Raw genomic sequence first — 26256 nt, 5'->3', positions numbered from 1 at the left:
CATCTTCAAATATTAACATCTAATCTTTTTTTTTAAAATTAATTAGTTAATTTTTTGGGCTGTGTTGGGTCTTCACTTCTGTGCGAGGGCTTTCTCTAGTTGTGGCGAGCGGGGGCCACTCTTCATCGCGGTGTGCGGGCCTCTCACCGTCGCGGCCTCTCTTGTCGCGGAGCACAGGCTCCAGACGCGCAGGCTCAGTAGCTGTAGCTCACGGGCCCAGTTGCTCCGCGGCATGTGGGATCTTCCTGGACCAGGGCTCGAACCCATGTCCCCTGAACTGGCAGGCAGAATCTCAACCACTGCGCCACCAGGGAAGCCCCCCATCTAATCTTTTTATTGTTTAGGTAGTTAAGAAAAAAATTCTTCAAACTCATATACTCATCATGGCTATAAGGAGAACGGAACTAACATTCACTCCACAAATATTTATTGGGTATCCATGGGTTAACTTTACAATCGAAATTTATATCTTATTTCAGTTAAATCTTCACATTATTTTAAGATCACTATTACCCCACTTTACATATCAGTTAACAGAGGCTTTGCCAGTTCACACAATTTTCTTAGTAAATGGTAGAATCAGTTTCAAAACACCTGTTCAACTTCTTGAAGGCCAAAAGATTAGAAGAGCGTGGAAATCATTTAGACAAAGATAATGCAAAGGACCTGGACAAATGTGGTGCTCACAGTGAGTGTGGTGATGGTAAGAAGAGGGAAAGAGGAAAGGATTGATTCGCCACTACCACCAACGTTTTAAGTCTAGGAAGAATAGTACTGTCACTACTGGAAATAAGCTGAGGAGGAATATAGAGGAGGAAGGTGGTAGGTTAGGTCTGGAATTGGATTTGGAAATTAGAACATCCAAATGGAAAAATCCTATGGGTAAGGGACTACACTCAATGGTCAGAGCAAGAAGAGATGTATGTACCTTCTTACTAGAGACCTGGAAGTATGGGAGCAGTTTCATAGTTCCACTGAGGAGCAAAAGGCTGAAGAAAAAGTGGGAGTAGCCTTGTGATCTGATAAGAAAATAGGACCTGGGAGAGCAAATATGTAAGCAAAGGAATGGCCTGGAAATTAGGTTTAGCTTGAATACAGGCTCTGCCACTAATTCCATGTGTGTCCTTGGACAAATAACTTCATATATCTAAGACTCCCATTTCCTTAGCTATACAATGATGGTGTTAAACTAATAAGGTCTCTTTAACTGTAGAAGTCTGTGATTTGTCATCAGACAAATTTTCAAGTGGCAGTACTCAGAAGGGCAAAGAAGTGAAGGATAAAAATTTGGCTTGGGCTTCCCTGGTGGCGCAGTGGTTGGGAGTCCGCCTGCCGATACAGGGGGCGCGGGTTCGTGCCCTGGTCCAGGAGGATCCCGCGTGCCGCGGAGCGGCTGGGCCCGTGAGCCATGGCCGCTGGGCCTGCGCGTCCGGAGCCTGTGCTCCGCAACGGGAGAGGCCGCAGCAGTGAGAGGCCCGCGTACCGCAAAAAAAAAAAAAAAAAAAATTTTTTTTAAAAAGTGAGGCAAAGAAGTAGGAGTAGAAGCTAAAGGAATCTAACTACAAAAGGATGAAGATTAAGCAGTGTTGGCTAGCTCTAATAATCACTAACTGAGATCAATTTTTGAAGGTCATTGGTACAGACTTATGAAGGTCTTTGTCAGATAGAGGATGCTTTTCAAGTAAATTTTCCAGGCTAGGATTTATTGACCATTCATGATGGTTTGCAAAGAAGGATAGAATTAATCTAAACTGACTCCTGACTGCTAGAAATAACTCACTGAGATAGTTTCTATGTAAATGAAAACTTATGGGGATACTCTGCATAACAATACATTTTCTCTTCAGTTTCCTCATAAGTATAATGGAGATTTTTAAAAAACCTCTTATATAGTAAATAAAGGGACATAAATAGACAAGGCAGCCTTTGGCACCTCTGTCATAACAAGGGAGCAGTGTTTTCAGTGTAGATTCTATGTGTGGGTCTATGGGGTAGTCTCCTGCTAAGAAAGAGCACAAGGATGGCCCGTGATCTCTGTGCATGGCCTCTAACACTACTCATCGCATTAGATTATCAGTAGGCATCAGTATTACCTGTCTCTTGAATAGCCTGTGAACTCCTGAAGGACAAGGACTTTACTACCGAGGAAACATCAATTTCTAATGACTGAATAAATGGATCATAATCCAGTACAATTACTTGGAAGCTATTTGGAATAGTACCCTGAAAGTTCATTAGGTGGTGGGGTTGGAAAGGGACCAGAGAATGTTATTAAGACTAACACAAGGCATCTGATTTTGATTTTGGCAGTGTCTATTTTAAACAGGTCTCACAGCAGCAGTGGCAAAAAGCCAAATATAGAATCAAGTACCCAGCTCACATTCAAGTCATCTTTCCTGTCGCTTATTCCTTCCAAAGACGGTAACTTCAGAGATGTTCCAGGCTGCCAATAAACACACCTTTTTCAAATCTTGTCTCATTGTTCAAGTTTTAAAACAAGATGATTAAAAATGGTGCTTTATCATCATCGAAAACCATGTGATATATTTTTTTCCTGTGTCTTTATGAGGAAGTCAATGCTTACATTTTCTTGAGGATGAGGGTCTATAACAAACACTATCCACTCACTGACCAAGTACACTTTGATGATAAGGATAAACACATCATTTTCTGAAGAAGTCGGGTGGTGACCTTTATAGCAAAAGCCTGATCGAAGGTATGTTATCTCTGTTCCCCCTTACCAAAGTTCTGCTGTTCTTTTGCCTAGTGTGCGTAACCTCACTTAGTTAAACCAACCTGCAAGGTTCCTGACAGTTCAGGATTTTAAGACTAGGATAAAGCTAAGAAGATTTTCCACAAAGAAGCACTCAAGCCGACTATATTCAAATACACTTTAACATATAATAATCAGAGAGTAGATTTAAGTTCCAAAAGGGCAAGGAACTTGTCTATCTTGTTCTCCATTGACTCCTTAGTGCTTGGTAAATATTGAGTGCTGATTAAAATTATGTGCCAATTGAATCTTTAATGTAATATGGGACTTGGCAAAACAACAACAAAAATTATGCTCAAATAATAGCTACTGAATACGAATTTTAGGCCAGGGAGTCAGAACTGTAACAAAGCAGTCCCTTCACCATCCTTTAGCAATAACTTGAGTACAGTGTGGTATCCAAGCCCACTGCTCTCCTTTGCCCCCTCACTTCACACTTAGCCTGGGGGCTCTGGGCTCTGGCTCCCACCTCTGGGTTCCTAAGATAGCCTTCTAATGTGACTGGCCAAACTTTGTCAACTTGAGCAAATTAAAATTATTACTGGTAAGCAAATCTATAATGTAATTTACATGTAAATCATTAGCAATCTTGATAAATACAGTACTAATTTCTTTTTTTTGGGGTACGCGGGCCTCTCACTGTTGTGGCCTCTCCCGTTGCGGAGCACAAGCTCCAGACACGCAGGCTCAGCGACCATGGCTCACGGGCCCAGCCGCTCCGCGGCATGTGGGATCCTTCCAGACCGGGGCATGAACCCGTGTCCCCTGCATCGGCAGGCAGACTCTCAACCACGGCGCCACCAGGGAAGCCCAGTACTAATTTCTTTAAAAAATTAGTGCTTGCAATTTTCACTTCCTTTTGAATGTATGTATGCATGAATTTATTGATTTATTTAAGTCCTACTCCACAAAGCATGTGAGTTGGCTTTATTTTTTTTTCACGAATTTAAGGTAAAAACATAAGGAGTTGTTTATGCCCCTACTGTACAATTTTATCACTTCCCCCCTATAAAGAGTAAAGTGAATTAAAAGCCTAGAACAAGGGTCAACAGCCCTCAACACCCGTGGTAACAGGTTATGTAGGTCACAGCATTTGGCCTACTTGTGGCAGCTACCGTCCTTGACTCCCATTACCCCAACACCTGGCTTGCCACAACAGAAGTAGTCAGAGCCATCAGCAATATCTGCTGTAAGAAAAAACAAATTTCTTTTTTAATCCAAGAGATGTTCAAATTAACAGTCCACTGTAATGCTATCTGTACACACAAGAATGAGGTGTTTGAGTAACGGCCTCTTATTTAGAGCTATTTCCAATGCTTACGGATTCAGAGTTAGAGCTGGCAAGCATGGTAGGGTATGAAATCTCACCACCAGGTGGAGGGGCAGGGTAACCCAGGGCACTGCCTTTGGAATAGGCGGATGCACATTGTCAAACACACAAAAGTTCAAAGGGCCTTCATAACTAGCATCTGAGCACGTTGATCACTTTTGTAAAGTATTTTTTGGTATAATCAGTCTCCATTTATGTATACTATTTCATTTTAAAGCTGCAATGGACATTCATCAAAGTTTAGCAAATTCATCTTTTCTTCCTTTCCTTACACCCCAAAATTAAAGGTATAATTCATTCTCTGGGTGAACAATTTTATGGAGATATTATTTTTTATAAAATGAAGGCCATATATAAGTATAATCATTTTCTGAATTTCACTTGAAATGAAGAAATAAGAGAAATTTGGAAGTAAAGGAATAGAAATTATTTTAAATGTATGAGAAACTAGTATAACTTTATGGTTTATTACTCTATAAGCACAGTTTCCCTAAGATTTACTTTTAGGTTATTAGATAAGTTATAAGAATACCATCTAAATGAAATACATAAAATACTGAATTCACCTATTTATAGAATGAGCTGAAGAATTAATTTGCATTTATCAAAATCTGATTAATTTGCCTTTTCGAGCTGAAGACAGAAGAAAGTTCCTGAAAACGTAGAAGGTACCTATGGTAGACTGCTAAATGTCCTAATTCAGTCTTCTCTAGTAATTGAGTTTAACTCGTCACAGGGCCACTCAGCTACAGACTACACATTTCCTGGCTTCCCTTCTGTAGCAAGGTATGACCATGTAACTTGCTTTCTCTAATTAAGTGTGAGTAAAAGTGATGTGTGCATCTTCCTCATCACTTGCTCAGTAACCTCTTCCCCTCCTTTTCATACTCCTTGCTTTGGGCTAAGACTCAGTCAACGTGGTGACTCTGCTTTGACAATACCTAAAGAGGTAGAGGAACTAAATGAAACAGGAATCCTGATCTCTGAATTACCGTAAGGTGTGAGAGAAAATTCCAGTGTAGTTAAGCCACTGTATTTTGGGATCTATGTTATAATAACCTAGCTTACATTATTAACAAAAATAAAACTCACCACCATGAAGGTAAGACAGAAAGAATATTCAAGCATTTTAAGCAAGAACCAAGATAACCAGCTTGAGCTCTATCATAACAAGTTTTTAACTAAGTTATTTTATTCTATTCTATTCCATTCCATTCCATTCCATTCTATTCTATTCTATTTTTTGGCCGCGTTGTGCTGTTTGCAGGATCTTAGTTCCCTGACCAGGGATTGAACCCGGGCCCCAGCAGTGAAAGCACCAAGTCCTAACCACTGGACCGCCAGGGAATTCCCTAAGTTATTTTAAGTTTTACACCGAACTCTAGATAGCTTCCAACCATAGGACAGATTGAAAATTACATGCACAATGATCAGAAGATACCCTTCACTTTTAACATTAGATTTAATACTACTAAAGGGAAATTATGACACTTTTTTCCACAACTGACTGAGGGGGAGATCAGTCCTGTTATTAAGGATCCTTTCTTTCTAAGAAACCTCTTATATATGTGATACTATACTAAGTGTCATACAGATCTTTCCTCTAGAAAAAGTTGTAACTCAAAACATTCTACAAACATTAAGTCTCCAGCTGAGTAAACAGTACACAGTTACTTGAAAGTATATTCAAGTATCAGCACGTATGTTTTTGTATCAGTAAAAACTGAAATGTGGGGGGAAAAAAAACCCAAAAACAAAAAACTTATTTTCAACTTAGGTTAAGAGGTGAGATTCTGGGGACTTCCCTGGAGGCGCAGTGGTTAAGAATCCGCCTGCCAATGCAGGGGGCATGGGTTTGAGCCCTGGTCCAGGAAGATCCCACATGCCGCGGAGCAACTAAGCCCGTGAGCCACAACTATTGAGCCAGCGCTCTAGAGCCCGCGAGCCACAACTACTGAAGCCCGCGCGCCTAGAACCGAGCTCTGCAACAGGAGAAGCCACCGCAATGAGAAGCCTGCACACTGCAACGAAGAGTAGCTCGCGCTCACCGCAACTAGAGAAAGCCTGCGCACGGCAACAAAGACCCAACACAACCCAAAATAAATAAATTTTAAAAAACGGATGTGGAATTCTGAATTTTAGGCCTATCAGAAGACTGTCCTTTTCCTTATTTTTTTACATTTTGTACATTTTCTCTGAGTAATCTTGTCCATTTCTATATACTGTACTGTTGACTCCCACATCTGTTGTCTCCAGGGCCCAAACCTGAGCTCCAGAGCTGTAAACCCACATGACTCATTCCACACCTATGCTACGAATCCCACATGCTTGCCTCTTCAAGATCTTGCCCCACAAATTTCCTGCACTCTTCTCTTTAATCAATCTACTCACCAACCCTCTCCTCCTGGATTCTTTTCATCATTGCTTAAATATGGGTAAGTCTCTATCTCAAACAAGCAAGTGAGCAAACAAATAAAAACCCTAGACCCCACATGGCCCTCTATATCTAATTTCTTTCTTTCATTGTTTAACATCTTAAAGGAGTTATCTACACTGCCTGCTGTTTCTCTATTCTTACCTCCTGTTCATTCCTTAGTCATCCATTGGTCCCTTCACTCCACAGAAACATTTCTTACCAAGATCACTAGTGACCAAATTGTTGCTTCATACACAAGAAGGGCAGTGGGGTAAACACTGGAAGAAATAAGCTTTAATTTTGGTTCAGCCGTGATGTGACTAGGGCAATTTAATCTTTTTTCAACTGATCTTCTCAACTATGATAAAAGGAAATTCATTTAAATCCTTCTATAACTCTCCTGAGAGTTTTATAGATATGTAGATATTTAGTGGCCAATGATGTGAGACCAGGGTAGGCTGGCCCAGCTTCTGGGAGAAGCCAGGGTTTTGGTGCCTTATCAGGAAGCTTTAGTATCCTAAATATAAAGATTTGGGTAGTAGACATGATTTCTAAGTCCCCTTCCAAATCCAAATTCATTAAAATGAAATTCAAATGGCATTTTGAGAACTACAATCTGTATGTTTATAATTTCTACCACAGACTTTCTCAAGTGGCTTTGAGAGTCTTTGAAGAAAGAAGCTGTGTGAGGGAGAGGGAGTGGTATGGTTGCTTGCTGAGGCACAGAGGCCTGAGGCCCAGCCCCCTCCTCACAAGCACTGACTCCTTCCAAATGGAGCCCCAGATGAACTACCAGCGTGCAAACATGGGCCTAAAGGACAGGCTCAAGGGTAAACGATCCAGGTTGCCTCTGGCAAATGGCTAACATTTCCTGCTTTATTTCCATTCCATACTGCCTCACATCAAAACTTAGAGCACCTGACCAGAAATGAGTAGGCTTACACACCTTATCAGCAACCAAATTTACTCCGCATCCAAGCCACAGAATTCATATAGACAGGACTCCCTCTGCTTTGGTTCAATAAATCCAATCAACACTTGACTTTTATTCAATCCCAGACTAAAATTATAAGTGTGAGAGCCTGAGTGTAGTTAAATTTAAAAAGCACTCTTACAGTCAAAGTTTAGTTCCAGAGATAATGAGTGGGCCCCTACCAAGAAGATGCCCATGTATACCCCCTCCTCTGCAGCACATGCAAATCTGGCCACTGCATGCAAATATCAGACTTGGGCAGAAAAACAGTGACACATTTCAATCAACACTCACCCTCTAGATTCTCCAGAAAGGAGGTGGACATGAGAGCTCACTGTGGTTAGGCCATTTCTCTGCTGAACCTGATGGCTGGTGTTCCAAGTCAGACATAAACTGGTCTGTGTCAAAGAAGACAACATCACTACTGAATGGAACAAACCAGAGGGTAACAATCTACTACATGCCCAGCTTGTTTTTTTCTATAATTAAGAGGAATTTAGTTGTCCTTTATCTGTCAATCACTGCATAAAATGGCTCCCCGCATTTTATTAGATAATATAAATATTGAAGTCCAGAGAGTTTAGGTAACGCTGATTTATTTTCTAAATTTAAAAGGGCAGTTATTTTAAAAAGTTACAATGGTGGTTTTCAGTGATTTTAAAGGACAGATTTAGTTTTAAATAAACTAGTTTTTATTAGATTAGATCTATCAGTGGTTCCCAAATACATGTCTGTGGCTACATCACAGTTATCTGGGCACTTAATAAAAAAAATAAACTCCTGGGCTCTACTTCAGAGCACAGAATCAAAATGTCTAAGGGTACGAGCCCAGAACACTATACGCATAGGTAAATTTGTGGGTCATGGAGGAATATTTTTTAAACTGAAGTTCACATCCATTAGCAGGCTATGAAATCAATTCAGCAAGCTGAAATCAGTATTTAAAAAAATAAATAGAACAAAATAGAAGATAAGCTACATTTTTTAAAATAAAGGTTAAGGATTGGCTTGTGAGCCTTTCATGTTAGGTGTGTATGTTTTTTGTGTTTGTTTGTTATGTAATAGATCATGCTATAAAACTTACTTCTTATTGTTAGAAGCTGTCAAAAATGTTGAAAGTCACTGTACTCAAGAAGAGTCACTATTACCAGTTTTGTGATAATCGCTGACACACACAGATGCCCAGTTAAAGAGTCCAAAATACAATGAGGCAAAACCTCCTCCTGTGACCTATAAGGAATTATTTTTGGCCTTTGCTGTACGAATTCAAATAAAAGGACCTAACCTTTTATTAGATTCTAGAAGAATGATTATTTTATCTTGGAAGAGAAGAAACTGTAGTCTCTGTGAACTAATTAATACCCTCCTCTTAGGCAGATAAAAGAGGGAAAACAGGGCTTCCCTGGTGGCACAGTGGTTGAGAGTCCGCCTGCCGATGCAGGGGACACAGGTTCGTGCCCCGGTCCGGGAGGATCCCACATGCGGCGGAGCGCCTGGGCCCGTGAGCCATGGCCACTGAGCCTGCGCATCCGGAGCCTGTGCCCCGCAACGGGAGAGGCCACAACAGTGAGAGGCCCGCGTACCGCAAAAAAAAAAAAAAAAAAAAAAGAGGGAAAACAGAGGAAGAGCCAATCTGTTCAAAATGCAGCCTCACTAAAGGGGTCAAAACAAAACACAAAAACCAGAAATCCTTTGTGAATAGGCAAAATTTTTCTGCCTTAAGCTTCTTTATTACTAAATTTGAGATCACTCACCTAGCTTTCAGGGGTGACTTAAGGATTACAGTGTGTATGAAGTATTTTAAAGACTCCAGATATATTGTCAAAAGTCTGCCTTCTGAGGATGTCCAATCTTCACAACTGAGTCCTTCAAAACAGATTCTAAAGTGTAGAACATGTGAGTCCATGTAAATCAGCACATAAATTAGAAGAAAGAAGTCCAGGCCAACAGATGCTGGGGGCTTTTGTGAGTTGTGTGATACAGTGGTAGTTTCAGATTGTGCTTATGGAAACTTGCAGTCCTCGAGACATTTTTCTAGTTCCTTGAAACACTGTTGACAGCTCCAAAAAATACCTGATTTCTCTTCCTATCACAAAAACTTTCACCAGACATTTAAAGAATTAACACTAACCCTTAAACTCTTCCAAAAGATTACAGAGAAGGGAACATTTCCTCTCTCATTCTAGGGCCAGCATTACCCTGATATCAAGGCCAGACAAAGACACTACAAGAAAAGAAAACTACAGAACATCTCCTGTGAATATAGATGCAAAAATCCTTAACAAAAGTACTAGCAAACTGAGTTCAGCAGCATACTAAAACGGTTATACATCATGACCAAGTGAGATTTATTCCCAGAATGCAAGAATAGTCCAACATATGAAAAATCAATGAATGTAATATAGTATACATTACTAGAATGAAGGGAAAAAAACACATATGATCATCTCAATTAATTCAGAAGTATTTGACAAATTTCAATACACTTTCAAGATAAAAACACCCAATAAACTAGGAATAGAAAGAAATTTCCTTAACATGTTAAAGACCATATATGAAAAACCCACAGATAACATCATACTCAATGGTTAAAGACTGAAAGCTTTCCCTCTAAGAGCAAGAACATGACAAGGATGTTCACTTTTGCCACTTCTATTCAACACAGTACTGGAAGTTCCAGCCAGAGAGATTAGGCTACAGAAATAAAAGAAAGAGGTAAAATGACCTCTGTTCACAAATGACATGATCCAATACATAGAAAGCTCTGAAGAATCAATATACAAAAAAATGTTAGCACTAATAAATTACAGGATATAAAATCAACACACAAAATTTAGTTGTATTCTATACACTTTTAACGAACAATCTAAAAAGGAAATTTATAAATCAAGTCCATTTACAATACTATTAAAAAGAACAAAATACTTAAAAATTAACCAAGGAGGTGTAAGATTCGTATACTGAAAGCTACACGTTGCTGAAGGAAACAGAAGATCTAAATAAATGGGAAAACATCCCATGTTCAAGACTTCATATTGTTAAGATGATAATACTACCCAAAGCAATGTAGAGATTCAATGCAATCCCTATCAAAATCCCAATAGCGTTTTTGCAGAAACAGAAAAACCCATCCTGAAATTCATATGCAATCTCCAAGGACCCTGAAAAGCCAAAACAGTCTTGAAAAAGAACAAAGATGGAAGACACACTTCCTGATTTCACAACTTACTACAAAGCTACAGTAATCAAAACAGTGTGATACAGGCATAAGGACAGACATACAGACCAAAGGAATAAAATAGCCCAGAAAATGCTCACTTCAGCAGCACATATACTAAAACTGGAATGGTACAGAGAAGATTAGCATGGCCCCTGTGCAAGTATGACACACAAATTCATGAAGCATTCCGTATTTTTAAAGAATCTAAAAAGAGTGGATATATGTATAACTGATTCACTCTTCTGTACAGCAGAAACTAACACAACACCGTGAATCAACTATACTCCAATAAAAATTTAAAAGAGGGCTTCCCTGGTGGCGCAGTGGTTGAGAGTCCTCCTGCTGATGCAGGGGACACGGGTTCGTGCCCCAGTCCGGGAGGATCCCACATGCCGCGGAGTGGCTGGGCCCGTGGGCCATGGCCGCTGGGCCTGCGCATCCGGAGCCTGTGCTCTGCAACGGGAGAGGCCGCGACAGTGAGAGGCCCGCGTACCGCAAAAAAAAAAAAAAAAAAAAAAAAATTTAAAAGAAAAATAACCCAGAAACAAACCATGACAATATACAGTCAATTCATTTTCACTTTCAAGCAAGGGTTCTACTGGACATGCAAAAAAAGAATGGAAGCTGGACTCATCCTCCATACCATATACAAAGTTAACTCAAAATGGATCAAAGACCTAAACATAAGAGCTAAAATTATAAAACTCTTAGAAGAAGAAAACATAGGGCAAGTCTTCATGACCTTAAATTGGGCAACAATTTCTTAAGTATGACACTAAAAGCACAGGCAACAAAAGAAAAAATTGATAAACTGGACTTCATCAAAATTAAAAACATCAAAGGATCCTATCAAGAGAGTGAAAAGACAATCCATAGAATGGGAGAAAATATATGCAAATAACTTATTTGATAAGGATTTAATATTCAAAAAATATAAAGAACTCCTACATCTCAACCAGAAAACCAAACTCAACCAAAAAAATGGGCAAAATATTTGACTAGACATTTCTCCAGAAAAAATAAACAAATGACTAATAAGCTCATGAAAAGATACCCAAAATCATTAGTCATTAGGGAAATGCAAAATAAAACCACAATGACACCACTTTACACCTATTTAGGATGGCTTTTTTTTTTTTAAATAAACATAAGTGTTGGCAAGGATGTGGAGACACCGGAACCCTCATGCACTGTAAATGTAAAATGGTGCAGCCACTGTGGGAAAAATATTAGTTTGGCAGTTCCTCAAAAAGCTGAAAAAAGAATTCCATTTGGTCCAGCAATTCCACTCCTAGAATACCCAACAGAACTGAAAATAGAGACTCAGATACCTATACTCCAATATTCAAAGCATCACTATTCAAAACAGCCAAACGGTGAAAAGAAACCAAATGTCTTTCAACAGATGAATGGACAAACAAAATATGGCATATACATACAATGGAATATTATTCAGCCATAAAAAGGAATGAAATTCTGATCTATGCTTACAACATGGCTGAACCTTGGAAACATCATGCTAAGTGAAATAAGCCAGACACAAAAGGGCAAATGTTGTATTCCACTTATATGAGGTATCTTGAGTAGGGAAAGTTATGGAAATGGAAAGCAGAATAAAGGTTACCACGGGCTGGGTTGTAGGGAGAGAATGGGGAGTTATTGCTTAATGTGTATAGAGTTGCTGTTTAGGGTGATGAAAAAGTGCTTGAAATACACAGTGGTGATGGCTACACACTACTGTGAGTGTACTTAATGTCACTGAACCATACACTTAAAATGGTTAAAATGGTAAATTTTATGTTATGTATATTCTACCGAATTTTAAAAATTTCAAAAACAAACTGTGTGGGACTTCCCTGGTGGTCCAGTGGGTAAGGCTCCACACTCCCAATGCAGTGTGCCTAGGATCAATCCCTGGTTGGGGAACTAGATCCTGCATGCCTGCCGCAACTAAGAGCCCGCATGCTGCAACTAAGAGTCCATATGCCACAACTAAAGAAGCCCACATGTTGCAACTAAGCATCCACATGCCACAACTAAAAGATCTCGTGTGCCGCAACTAACACCCGGCACGGCATAAATAAATAAATAAAATAAGTATTAAGAAAAAAAACTGTGCGTTTTCTCATAGGAGAACATTGTATGAAATGACTGAATGAGGTTTTCACAGATCGAACCATTGACTCAAAGCAACACCTGGGGCTTCCCTGGTGGCGCAGTGGTTGGGAGTCTGCCTGCCGATGCAGGGGACACGGTTTCGTGCCCCAGTCCGGGAAGATCCCACATGCTGCGGAGCGGCTGGGCCCATGAGCCATGGCCGCTGAGCCTGCGCGTCCGGAGCCTGTGCTCCGCAACGGGAGAGGCCACAGCAGTGAGAGGCCCGCGTACCGCAAAAAAAAAAAAAAAAAAAAAAAAAGCAACACCTGGAGGACTTCTGTAAATCCCTCTTAAAATTTATAAATCTGGGATATGGAATCTGTTCCTTTTTAAAAATTTTTTATTTATTATTTATTTATTTAGGCTGCGCTGGGCCTTAGTTGTGTCATGCAGACACTTAGTTGCAGCATGCATGCAGGATCTAGTTCCCCGATCAGGGATTGAACCCGAGCCCCCTGCATTGGGAGCATGGAGTTTTACCCACTGGACCACTAGGGAAGTCCCAGAATCTGTTCCTTTTATTAAAAAGTTTTGAAAAATTAAATATTTATAAATTATGAAATATGTCTGTGGGAAGATGAGCAAAATTTCCCCACTCGTCCAAGCTGCCTCTTGACCAAGCTGCTTACTTTAGCCACCTTATCGATATATAGGCTTTTCTGGTTTATACAAACAGACAATGATCTGGTGGGTATTAGAAAAGAAAGGCTTTGGAATCGTAGTGTCGTCACTTACTAGATTGGTGACCTAAGGGAAGTTGTTTAACCCTTGTAAATCTGTTTATTTGCTTGTGAATTTGTTTACTTATTTATTCAAAGTCTCCTGAAATATAAGTGTAGGCACTCTGCAACATTTTATAGAAATACAATTATTATTACCTAAATTGATAAAGGCAGGACAATTAAATTATCACTTAATGACCTCATCTAGTCTGGTGGCTTTAACTACCTCCTGCATGCCAACAACCCTCAAATTTATATCTTCAGTCTATAACTCACTTCCAAACTCTAGACTTCAGCCAACTGACTACTTTATATCTCTACTTGAATGTTCAACAGATACCATAAACAAAACACATCCAAAATTGAACACCAGATCTTTCTCCAAAACCTGCTCCATCCAGAGCCTTCCCCATCTTACCTGACAGCAACGCCATCTTTTCAGTTGCTCAGGCAAAACCCCATTGGTGTCATCTTTAACTTCTTTCTCTCACATCTCACATGGAATCTGTCAGGAAATGCTACTGGCTCTACCTTTAAAATACATCAAAAATCAGTCCATCTCTTAGTCCAAACCATCATTTCTGGCCTGGATTACTATAATAGCAACTTAACTGGTCTCCCTGTTTCTGCCCTTGCCTCTCTACCCAGCAGCCAGAGTGACCCTGTTAAAACCTATATCAGGGGCTTCCCTGATAGCGCAGTGGTTAAGAATCAGCCTGCCTCGCAGTGGTTAAGAATCCGCCTGCCAATGCAGGGAACATGGGTTCAAACCCTGATCTGGGAAGATCCTACATGCTGCGGAGCAATTGAGCCCATGCGCCACAACTACTGAGCCTGCACTCTAGAGCCCTCGTTGCACAACTACTGAGCCCACATGCCACAACTACTGAAGCCCATGCACCTAGAGCCCATGCTCCACAACAAGAGAAGCCACCACAATGAGAAGCCCGCGCACCGCAACGAAGAGTAGCCCCTACTCGATGCAACTAAAGAAAGCCTGCATGCAGCAACGAAAACCTAATGTAGCCCAAAAAAACAACAGTAATTCTTAAAAAAAAAAGAATCCACCTGACAGTGCAGGGGACATGGGTTCGAGCCCTGGTCCGGGGAGATCCCACATGCCATGGAGCAACTAAGCCCGTGTGCCACAACTACTGAAGCCCATGTGCCTAGAGCCTGTGCTCTACAAGAGACGCCACCACAATGAGAAGCCCATGCACCGCAATGAAGAGTAGCCACTCCTCGCCACAACTAGAGAAGGCCCGCGCCCGCAATGAAGACCCAACAAAGCCAAAAATAAATAAATTTAAAAAAAAAACAAACCTGTATCAGATCATGATGACTCATCTGTTCAAAACTCTACAACAAAGGCCTACAAAACCCTATGTAAGAGTTCTTAAAAGTGTGATCAAGGACATGTGGGGTTCCCTGAGGACTTTTAAGGGAGTCTTCGAGGTCAAAATTCTTCTTATAATAATACCAAATTTTTTTGCCTTTTTCATTATCATTCTCTCCTGAGTTTACAGTGGAGTTTTCCACTCGGAAACAAATTGTATGTGATGACTTCATTGCTGTGATGGGTGATGGAAAGTGTCTGTGTATTCTTTTTTTTTTGGTACGCGGGCCTCTCACTGTTGTGGCCCCTCCCATTGCGGAGCACAGGCTCCGGACGCGCAGGCTCAGCGACCATGGCTCACGGGCCCAGCCGCTCCGCAGCATGTGGGATCTTCCCAGACCGGGGCACGAACCCGCGTCCCCTGCATCGACAGGCGTACTCTCAACCACTGCACCACCAGGGAAGCCCATGTCTGTGTATTCTTGTTTTCAAAAGTTCTCAGTTTTAACTTCTAATACAAATAAAAACTGATACATACAAACCACCTAAATAAAAGTTCTTGGGGATCCTCAAAAATTTTTAAGCTTATAAAGGAGTCCTGAGAAAGTCTCTTCAGCAAGTGGTGCTGGGAAAGTTGGACAACTGCATGTAAATCAATGAAGTTGATTTACACACCCTCACACCATGTACAAAAATAAACTCAAAATGGCTTAAAGACTTAAACATGAGACATGACACCATAAAACTCCTAGAAGAGAGCATAGGAAAAACATTCTCTGACATAATACCAATGTTTTCTTAGGTCAGTCTCACAAGGCAATAGAAATAAAAACAAAAATAAACAAATGGGACTTAATCAAACTTACAAGCTTTTGCACAGCTGAGGAAACCATTAAAAAAAAAAAACAACGAAAAGACAACCTACGGAATGGGAGAAAACATTTGCAAATGATATGACAGACAAGGGCTTAATTTCCAAAACATATAAACAGCTCATACAACTCAACAACAAAAAACCAAACAACCCAATCAAAAAATGGGCAGGGGCCTCCCTGGTGGCGCAGTGGTTGAGAGTCCACCTGCCGATGCAGGGGACATGGGTTCGTGCCGTGCCCCGGTCCGGGAAGATCCCACATGCCGCGGAGCAGCTGGGCCCGTGAGCCATGGCCGCTGAGCCTGCGCGTCCGGAGCCTGTGCTCCGCAGCGGGAGAGGCCACAACAGTGAGAGGCCCGCGTACCACAAAAAAAAAAAAGGGCAGAAAACACATGGGCATGCTAACAGATGCTCAACATCACTAATTATTGGAGAGATGCAAATCAAAACTACAATGAGGTACCACCTCACACTGGTCAGAATGGCCCTCATTAAAAAGTCTACAAATAAATGCTGGAGAGGGTATGGAGAAAAGGGAACTACACTGTTGGTGGGAATGTAAGTTGGTACAGCCACTATGGAAAACAGTATGAAGATTCCTCAGAAAACTAAAAATAGAATTACCATATGATCCAGCAATCCCACTCCTGGGAATATACCCAGACAAAACTATAATTCAAAAAGATACGTGCACCCCTATGTTCATAGCAGCACTGTTCACAATAGCCAAAACATGGAAATAACCTAAATGTCCACTGACAGATGAATGGATAAAGAAGATGTGGTACATATATACAATGGAATACAACTCAGACATAAAAAAGAATGAAATAATGCCATTTGCAGCAACATGGGTGCAACTAGAGAGTATCATACTAAGTGAAGTAAGTCAGAGAAAGAGAAATATCACATGATATCACTTACATGTGGAATATAAAATATGGCACAAATGAACTTATCCACAAAACAGAAACTGACTCATAGACATAGAAAACAGACTTGTGGTTGCCAAGGGGGGCGGGGGGAAGGAGAGGGATGGACTGGGAGTTTGGGTTTGGTAGATGCAAACTATTATGTTTAGAATGGATAAACAACAAGGTCCTAATGTATAGCACAAGGAACTATATTCAATATCCTGTGATAAACCATAATGGAAAAGCATATAAAAAAGAATGTTTATGTGTGTATAACTGAGTCACTTTGCTGTACAGCAGAGATTTGCACAACACTGTAAATCAACTATACTTCAATTAAAAAAAAAAAAAAAAGGAGTCCTGAGACCAAAAAGTTTGAGAACTGTTGCCCTACACGTTTGGCTCCCCATTACCTCCTTGACCACATCTCCTACTACTTTCCCTCTAGATACCTCATATTCCAGCCACACTGGCCTCGTTGCCATTCCTCAATAAGCCAGACATGCTCTTACCTTAGGGTCTTTCCTCTGCTTGTCCCTTTGGCCTAGAATACTCTTCCCCCAGATATCGACATTGGTAATTTCCTCATCTTCAAGGTTTTTTCGTCTCATCTTCAAGTTTTTGATCAAATGTTACCTCATCAATGAGGTTTATTTACTGTATTTAAAATTGTACAGACTTCCCTGGTGGCACAGCAGTTAAGAATCTGCCTGCCAATGCAGGGGACACAGGTTCGATCTCTGCTCCAGGAAGATCCCACACACCGCAGAGCAGCTAAGCCCATGTGCCACAACTACTGAGCCTGTGTGCCACAACTACTGAAGCTCACGAGCCTAGAGCTCGTGCTCTGCAACAAGAGAAGCCACTGCAATGAGAAGCCCGCGCACCACAACGAAGAGTATCCCCTTCTCGCCCCAACTAGAGGAAGCCCTCACGCAGCAACAAAGACCCAACACAGCCAAAAAAATAAATAAATAAAAAATAAGTAAATAAAATATTTTTGTCCCTGTGAATGGGTCATTTCCAAAGGAACTCAGAAACAGGATAAGAATTTTAAAACAGAATACATCTTTAGACACTGGCTTTGTATCTTACACTTGACAGACATCAGAAAGTTACTATGTTTATTGTGTTTATAGAAGTGAGATTATATAAAGTAATCAACGATAGTTATTTCAGAAGCCACTAAACACGTGCAAGACAATCTAAATTTCAGACAGACCTGGATTCAAATGCCAGTCCCAGTGTCTGTGGTCATATAACACTGTGCTTAAACTCTCTCAGCCACATCTCTGAAAATAAGGTTAATAATTCACTTTTTACAGATTGTTGGGAAGAACTAATGAGCTACTAGCAAAGTGCCTACCACAGTGTTCAAAAAAAAAGTTTTATTATCAAGAAACAGTAACCATAATTCATTATTATTATTTTTAGATTGTAAAACATTTATCACAGATACATCCAGGTTTCAAAGATGTTAACATGTCTGAAATAAAAAGTGCCCAATAGAATCAATGAAATACATACTATAAATAGTGTTGGGGCAACCAGTGAAGTATTTAAAAACTAAATTTAGATCCCACCCTCAATACCTTACAACTCAGTGTCTTATACTCCAATAAAGTCTAGGTTAAATAAAAAATTTAAATATTAACAGTAAGATCATTCAAGTCCTAGAGGAAAATATAAGTGGGAACTTTGTATAACATTGGGGTGAGATAAGCCTTTCTAAACAAGATTCCCAAAGCACAGATCAAAAAGAAATGCTGTGGAGCAACTGAGGCCGTGCGCCACAACTACTGCGCCTGCGCTCTAGAGCCCATGAGCCACAACTACTGAGCCCATGTGCCACAACTACTGAAGCCCATGTGCCTACAGCCCGTGCTCCACAACAAGAGAAGCCACCACAATGAGAAGCCCGCGCACCACAACGAAGAGTAGCTCCCACTCACTGCAACTAGAGAAAAGCCCTCGCGCAGCAATGAAGACCCAATGCAGCCAAAAATAAAAACAAACAAAAAAACAGAAATCAAAAAGAAAAGATATATTAGGTTGGACCACCTAAATATTTTACATTTCTATAGACCAAAACACTATTTTAAAAACTGGTAAACAAACGAACTGGCAAAATATATATGCAATACATGTGAGACAGAAAATTAATTCATTAATTATTTTTAAATACACTTTTTGAAGTGAATTTATTTTGAAGACTTCTGATATGCTGTGATATGCTGGCTATTTACTGGTAACCTCTCTTGGATTTTTCCCAGTTTATGTATAAATTTTAGTGTCAAGTTGATTCAAGGAAAAAATTTTGTTCATATACAATATAACTAATTTGTGCCATGTAAGATAACACAGACACACCTGACATGAGAAATAAAAGGTCTTCTCAAATGCTTGCTCTTGCTTCACTGGGTCTAAAAATTAAATTTTCTTATTATATGTCCAAGAGTGGTTGTGTCTAAGGTCCTGAATCCCCATCATGATCCATTCTGCATAAGCCATGATCCAAAGCCTACATGGGTATTATTTGTGGGACTTTTTGCCTCTGGAATTATCCATCATAAATATGTTTGAGGCTGGATGGTACATGTATGCCTCCCAGAAGAGTATTCATGAGTTACCCAGAGTCCTAGCTGAAAGAGAAAGTTCAGTATTATCTACCTCCCTTCACTACTGAGCCCCTAAGTGATTCAACACCTCATTTGGGACCCAGTCTCATCATTGGCTATGCATGGCTTTCTTTTGTTTTATTTATTTAAATACAATAAACACCATTAAAGGAGCATCCAACAGGTGGGCTAGCACACTGACAATAATATTTACCCTTCTGCTCCTCCATACCAGTCTCCTGATTTTCCCATTCAAGTTAATCACCTGAATCTTGTATTTATCATTTCCTTGCAACTGGAAAGGAGGTTCATCTGCTTGTCACCTATATGGAACTGCAGCAGCAGAGGTCAGGTCTAGAGTCCCTGTTTACAGTCAAATTAGCAATTGCCCTACATTCAGGATCAGCATGTTACTGCACAGAGCCTGCAAGTGGCAGTGTCAGTTTTCACCACAGCAGCAGGTCAGGCTATATTTAACATGTACCCTCTTCTCTGCTGAAGAGCTGTAGCTACGGTTCTGTTAGTCTGTGAAAGAAGGAGGACAAGGGGGAATTGAGGGACTCTAATGGAAAGTTCTTACTGGATTCAGCTCAATCACAAATTAAATGGGCCTGTATTTAAAAGTCTAAGACAGTCTAGTTTAACAATACTATAATCTTAATTAAAATGCTCAAAACACAGCTGTGACAATTTCTATATTTTTGTACTGTTTTAATGTATATCACTTGGTCCAAATCTGGGACATACACACCATAATGCACAGAAGTGTTTAGGAAAAATTACAGCTCCAGGCACACAAACTTTAACATCTGAGTAAACACTCACTGATAATTTTACAGAGTAGCACATGCTTTCCAAGCAGGGGCAATGGTACACTTAGGTAGCAAAGAAAAATGAAAGTAGCAAAAGAATTTTGAACAATACTCTAATTGGTTGAGTAAGTATATATTACAGCCTTCCAAGGGGACTGCTTGAAAGAGAACATCAATTGGTAAAGGTCAGTATTCTGCTGCTGCTACTACCCCAAGGAATAATCCCCCTGAGGAGGGAGCCGCATTACTCTGAAAACGAGAAATGCTTCTGGGACTCTTCTGAGTTTGGAAGATTGACATGAGGGGTCAAAATCACCTCAATGAAACTGAACAAGGATTCAGTTTCTGAACAAACTAAACTGCAAAGTTTAGTCCTGGGTTCCAAAAACATATGTAAAAATCCACAGTGGAGAGGTGGGGGGTGGGGATACAGAATGGATGTGATTTAGTTATGACTAATGACTAGCACTTATGACTCACTAAATTAACAGCAAGATGGAGCTAAGAAAATCCCCTGACCTAACACCAAACTGATAAATAAAGTCTTCCGAACAAGGAAGGTGACGGTCCCAATCCACTTTGAGCTGGCTAGAGTGTTCCCTTCTGGATACGCCCTGCGAAAAGGAACTAAACACCAGGGTTCAAACAGAAGGGAACTACCATGTTAGTGAGGCTGCGGGAAGGATGAAATTGCTGGAGTGTTTTTAAGACTTGGGAAAGAGATCAAGATTTCACAGATGTGAAGGATTATTACAGAACAATGATTAGATTTGTTCTGCATTATTCCAGAGGCATCAGAGCCCACATAAAACAAGGGCAGCTGGAACTTAAAAGGCCCTGAGATGTTCCAAAGAATCTGGAGATGAAGAGACCAACAGGAATATAATATCACTAGGGATACCAGAGTATGAATTCCAGTGTGAAAGACGAGGATGGAGCAGAGAGCCTTTAAAACTTCATCTATACTGAGAATCTAGAATTTTAAGATTGCCCTGGCCCCTCTCACAAACCAAGGCTCTGCTAAGAAAACAGCACTTTCTTTCATCTATTCTGCTTGCTCTACATCCACAGTCTCAAACCACAGACTGATGAAAAACATGATTGCAGATACTGAAAAAGCTCTTAGAGTACTGAATTAGGAACCAGGAGACTTGGGTTTTAGTCTTTACTCTGCTATTAAATCAGTGTTACCCTGGATGAATATCTTAAGCTCTGTAAAACTCAGATTCTTTATCTATAAAATGGGGGAGCTGTATTACAGTATTTTTAGTTCTACAAGTCTTGAATTTCTGAGCTGAGGTGCACTAATATCTTCTCTATTAAATGTCACTGAATTTATAATAAAAAATTAAGGTGTTAATGTCCGTATTTCTAAAAGTAACAGTCAAGTAATACCTGAATGATTCTTGACAGACTCCATCTTAATTAAAAATTTCAAAAATAAAGGATATTTTATTTGTCTTAATCTTTAATTTGATAAAAAAGGGGTAAATAAATATAAAACAAATAGGATTAATGAAAGTTATTAGGATTAGATGATAAGTATATTTAACTAGTATAACACAAATTTAAAGAAATTACTTGTGTCCTCTAGTTGCGGAGTAGAAATTACTTTGTACTTAATGCTTAGCACAATATACAAAAGTTAAAATTAAACCTGAGCTCAAGCTAACTGCAAAGTTCACTTTAAGTATTTCTAATCCTTTTTGGCGTGTTTTATGGCTTACTTTTAAAGCTTATCAGAAAGGGGCCATTCAAGTACTACAGAGTTCCAAGTACTGGGGAGTTCAAGGCCTATGAAATATGTTATTATTGTTTTTTTAAAGAATTTATATTAAAACTCTGCAGAACTGTAGGATTTTCTAAGCCTCTAGTTTACCTTCAAAGGCAAATCCCCAAAAAAAGGGCAAATCCAAATAACATAATCAATGAGTCAGTTGGCAAACATCAAAAATTCATTTGATATTTGACAGCATCAAAATGTAAATTGCAAAAATTATACATCCAATAATCTGAGGTGCCCAGGAGTGTATTTTAGTTCTCCCACCCCCTCTTTAATTACTGCTAGCACCACTGAGCTTCTTTTTTTTTTTTTTTAAGCTTTTTTGTGGCTGCACCGCACAGCATGCAGGATCCTAGTTCCCCGACCAGGGATTAAATCCACGCCCTCTGCATTGGAAGCACAGAGTCTTAACCACTGGACCACCAGGGAAGTGCCACCACTGAGCTTCTATCAAGTCTCCTGATAGGTGGCAATAAGGGAATTCATTAGCCAGTCCTTGTCCTCTGTGGGGAACTTTGCTTAATTGTGAATGGAACAAAAATGAAATTGCTTTTATATTTGCCCTCATAGACCTCATTTTTCCAGATTCTCTGTTTCTGCAACATATCTTCACATATTCAAAAGAATCTTGACACATTCGAAAGATGAAATAAATAAAAATTCCATAAAGCCTTTCTTTCCAATTTGCTGTCCCCCCCAAAATCACTCAATCTGTGGTAAATTAGAAAGAGCAGGTTCCAGCTCTGGTCTCTTTTTAGAAAAACAGTCTTCATTTGGAAAGAAAATGAGCTGGAATACCCAGCAGCTATGAGACCTGCTTAATAAATCTTGTGTTTTCAGTGGCATCACTGAAGTGGTAGGTTATCACACTCCAGGTCTCACCCTTTGTTTCAGGGATTAAAATTCTAAACACAAACCTTGAAAGCAATACAAGTGTGACAGATCAGATGCTGTTGTGAACATATATTCGTGCAGTGAAATTCTGCACATGCATTCCTAGAGAATGTTCCACTATTCTCTAGGAATTAAAAAAGCTTGGGGGATCCCCTTTAGTGCTGTGTTCTAACCACCACGGCCTGCTGTTGCTGGGGGGCAGCTGTAGTACTGCAAGAAAAAGACTAGACTGAAAAGACCTGCCTCCAGTCTCAGCTCTGCTACTTACCAGTTATGTGATCTTCAGAAAGTCTGATTCTCTAAATATAGCTATCTAGAGAATCAGTAAGAGTTAAATTAGATAACAATGCTATGCAAATTGTGGGTTTTGCTTGTTTACAGCTATACCTTCTGTCTATACACAAATGACCTGGCATATCCCCTTGTGGCTTTGAAAGCCGTCCTCCACTATGCCATCTGCCCTCCAGCCACAGAAAATCATGCTTTCCCAGACATAGCTCTATGTTTCTGCTTCTGTTGTCTGGTTTTCCCTTTGATTCTCATTTACTGATACTACACTTGTTCTTAGCCAAAAGGATAAGAAGTGATTGATCCTTATTTACTGAAAAATATATTCATCCTCCAAGACTGGCTTAAAAGTCATCTCCTCAAGGAAGTCTCTCTGAATCCTTCTAATAGAATCTTTCACATCTCTTTGCTGATCTCCCAATGTGCTTCTTTTATACCTTGGTTGTAAGTGACTAAGACCTACTACATCATTGTATCCTCATATACTCATCTGACAGTAAAGCCCTGGTGCCAGGTCGGGGCTAGGGTGGGGGCTCCCACATTTTATCATTTTATATACCTTCCTTTTCCCTTATGTTTGGAATTTAAAACCAGCTTTGCAACTAAGTAGTAAATAGTCTCTCCAGATGTATAAAGGAGATGGCTGACCTAGAGTTACTTTTCTACAGATTAATACAGAATCAGAGAGAGAATTAAAATTCTGTGTCCATGTTTCAAATTTTTCATATTGTACAACACTTACACACGTAGCTTTCACTGAATTCCTATTTCGACAAAATTTCACTACCATATAAATGACAAAGCCAAGAATAAACTCTAAAATTATTACCTGAAAATCCTACCTTGGGGGAATTTTCAATTATTAAAATAATTAATTTCCAGAGTTTGCTGTCCAATTTATGATTTCATAAAAACAGAGGTCTACATACCAACTTGCTACATTTACATAAATAGCTTCTTTTTATCTTGGTGCCAACAGCTGTACCAGCAGCAGCAAACCAGTCCGGTCTTGTACCATCACCACTATCTGACTCAGCAAGCTGGCAGGGCCACAGAGAAGCAGGTTCTTTACTTGTGTGAGTCTCCTCAAGGACAAGAACTCTATCTTCATACCTTTCTAGTATTCCTAGCATTTAACTCTGTGCCTTGCAAAGGTTTAATGAATTAACACTTATGAATTCCATTCTCTAGACACTGTGACCTCACTGTATGTTCTGAAAGGAAAAATGCTCAATAAAAGCTCACATCTTCAGTTCCATCACAAATAGGTGGTAGGTTATTACTCAAGGTCTCACCCTTCCCAACAGATATAAGTGGTAAAATAGACTTTAAAGCATATATGTTCATGTCTATCTTCCGAGTCATATATCAACATATTTCTAGTAAAAACAACTTATTAAAAAGCCCAACCAGTGCTCGCTTCGGCAACACATATACTAAAATTGGAACGATACAGAGAAGATTAGCATGGCCCCTGCGCAAGGATGACACGCAAATTCGTGAAGCGTTCCATATTTTGCCTTTTCTTTTCTGGTATCCGCGGTGTTATAACTGGGTTCTATAAGCGAGGTTCCTTAACACTTTGAGGGTCCCTCTGGATTCAAACCCCATCCGCAATTCGTTTTCCAAAAAAAAAAAAAGCCCAACCATATGCCAATAAACAATCCACGGTAACTTTTTCATGACTCTTAAGGGAAGGAAGTTCCTGGATCTTCACTGCTTCAAAGCATAAAGATGAACTTACCATCATCTAAAGTGATGTCCTGAAGACCAATTGTAGAAAAGTTAGGTTCCTGCTCTTCAGGTTCAGGTTTAATGTTCACAGTTGCCTCATCAGGTGGAAATGAAGCTGGATCGCACAAACTGTGACATAATAAGGACGAAGGTGCAGAAAGACCTCCCTGGCCTGTACTTTGTGCTTGAGTTGAGTGCTGTCCAGAATGCATTCTGGTGGCTAGAGACTGTGATGAGGCAGTTCCTGAGCTAGGAGACTGGTAAGGCATAGGCTGTAGCTGAGGAGATGGTGGCCCAGAAAGTGGTGAACTGGCCAAGGGATGAGAGGTTGCTTGGGAAGCTGTTGTAGCAGTCCCTGAATGTGCAGGACCATACGTAATGGGTTGTAACTGAGGGGAAGGCTGACCTGTAACCTGATCGGCCACTGGAGAAGAAAGAGATCTTTGTCCTGTGTTTGAACAACAGTATCCCATTGACTGCAGATGAGGCAAGGTCTGCACAGAATGAGGTGTGTGGGCTAAGAGATGTCCTGTTGAGCCTGAATTTGAAGAATGAAAAGGTATGGATGATGGTGGTTGACAGCCAAGATTTATTAAATTAGGAAGAGCTGCATCCTGCTGAAACAAAACTGGATCAAATTCTTGACTAGAGGCAGCATTAACAGGAAGACAAGTTGGTCCATTGAATACGACATTAGTTTGCATAGGCTGATAGGAAGACCCTACAGGAGGTGTTGGTGCGACTTGAAAAGGCTGGTGCACAACTGAAGAAGGTATCATATGCTGTTCTTTACCAGCACTCTCATCCCTACACTGCAACTGTGGCAGATGGGTTGAGGTTACCATGGATGCATATGTTAGCTGGATGGGACAAACCAAGCTTCTCTGTGCAGACAGTACACTGTCATGTAGGTGTCCTGTATCTGAAGAAGGCCTCTGGGTCTGGACAGGATGAGGCAATGATGGAACTGAAGACAAATCAATCTCTTCTCTGTGTTCTTGCTTCATCAAAACTGAAAAGAAAGTTATTAATGCAAATGTTATTACATAATACATAAAATAATTATGAAAGGCCTTCATTCTAGGCTACACAACTGTAGTGCACACACAAGCCAGGGGTTGAAAACTCAAATGCCTTCAGGGAAGACAGATAATATAAAATATGTGAAACCAGTAAATAGAAGACAACACGGAGTGGTTCTTGCTTCAAAAGTATTCAAGTTAAAAAAAAAGAAAAAAACCAATACTGCATAGATCTCTATGAAGTGATATTGGAAAGATCTCTAAGACACGTTGTTAAGTAAAAAAAAAAGTCAATTGCAGAACATGTGTATATGTCACAATTCGCGAAAAATATTGTGTATGTATATATACACACGCATATACACATGTACACGTTTTTGCTTATATATG

At 40.0% G+C, this 26256-nt stretch overlaps 1 protein-coding gene and 2 non-coding genes across 5 annotated transcripts in view; 2 read left to right on the top strand and 1 right to left on the bottom strand.

The window, feature by feature from the left end:
- Positions 1–26256, bottom strand: part of NFATC3 (nuclear factor of activated T cells 3) — a 133598-nt gene that overhangs the window by 5022 nt on the left and 102320 nt on the right. For 2 of the 3 annotated variants that reach the window (XM_030863576.2, XM_060289516.2), the window contains exon 9: positions 24855–25856. In XM_030863576.2, coding sequence (XP_030719436.1) covers positions 24855–25856 — 1002 coding nt within the window. Of the gene's footprint in view, positions 1–7786; positions 7891–24854; positions 25857–26256 lie in introns of all 3 variants that reach the window. The other variant, XM_030863577.2, reaches the window with a different exon arrangement.
- LOC115857055 (U6 spliceosomal RNA) lies at positions 10803–10909 on the top strand. Its single transcript, XR_004041101.1, has one exon. It is a non-coding gene; the product is annotated as a U6 spliceosomal RNA (small nuclear RNA).
- On the top strand, positions 24523–24629 carry LOC115857069 (U6 spliceosomal RNA). Its single transcript, XR_004041112.1, has one exon. It is a non-coding gene; the product is annotated as a U6 spliceosomal RNA (small nuclear RNA).

The sequence above is a fragment of the Globicephala melas genome, chromosome 19 (genome assembly GCF_963455315.2).
Source record: "Globicephala melas chromosome 19, mGloMel1.2, whole genome shotgun sequence".
Lineage (NCBI taxonomy): Eukaryota > Metazoa > Chordata > Mammalia > Artiodactyla > Delphinidae > Globicephala > Globicephala melas.
The sequence above is the reverse complement of the archived record's forward strand: the minus strand, read 5'-3'. Positions and strand labels throughout refer to the sequence as shown.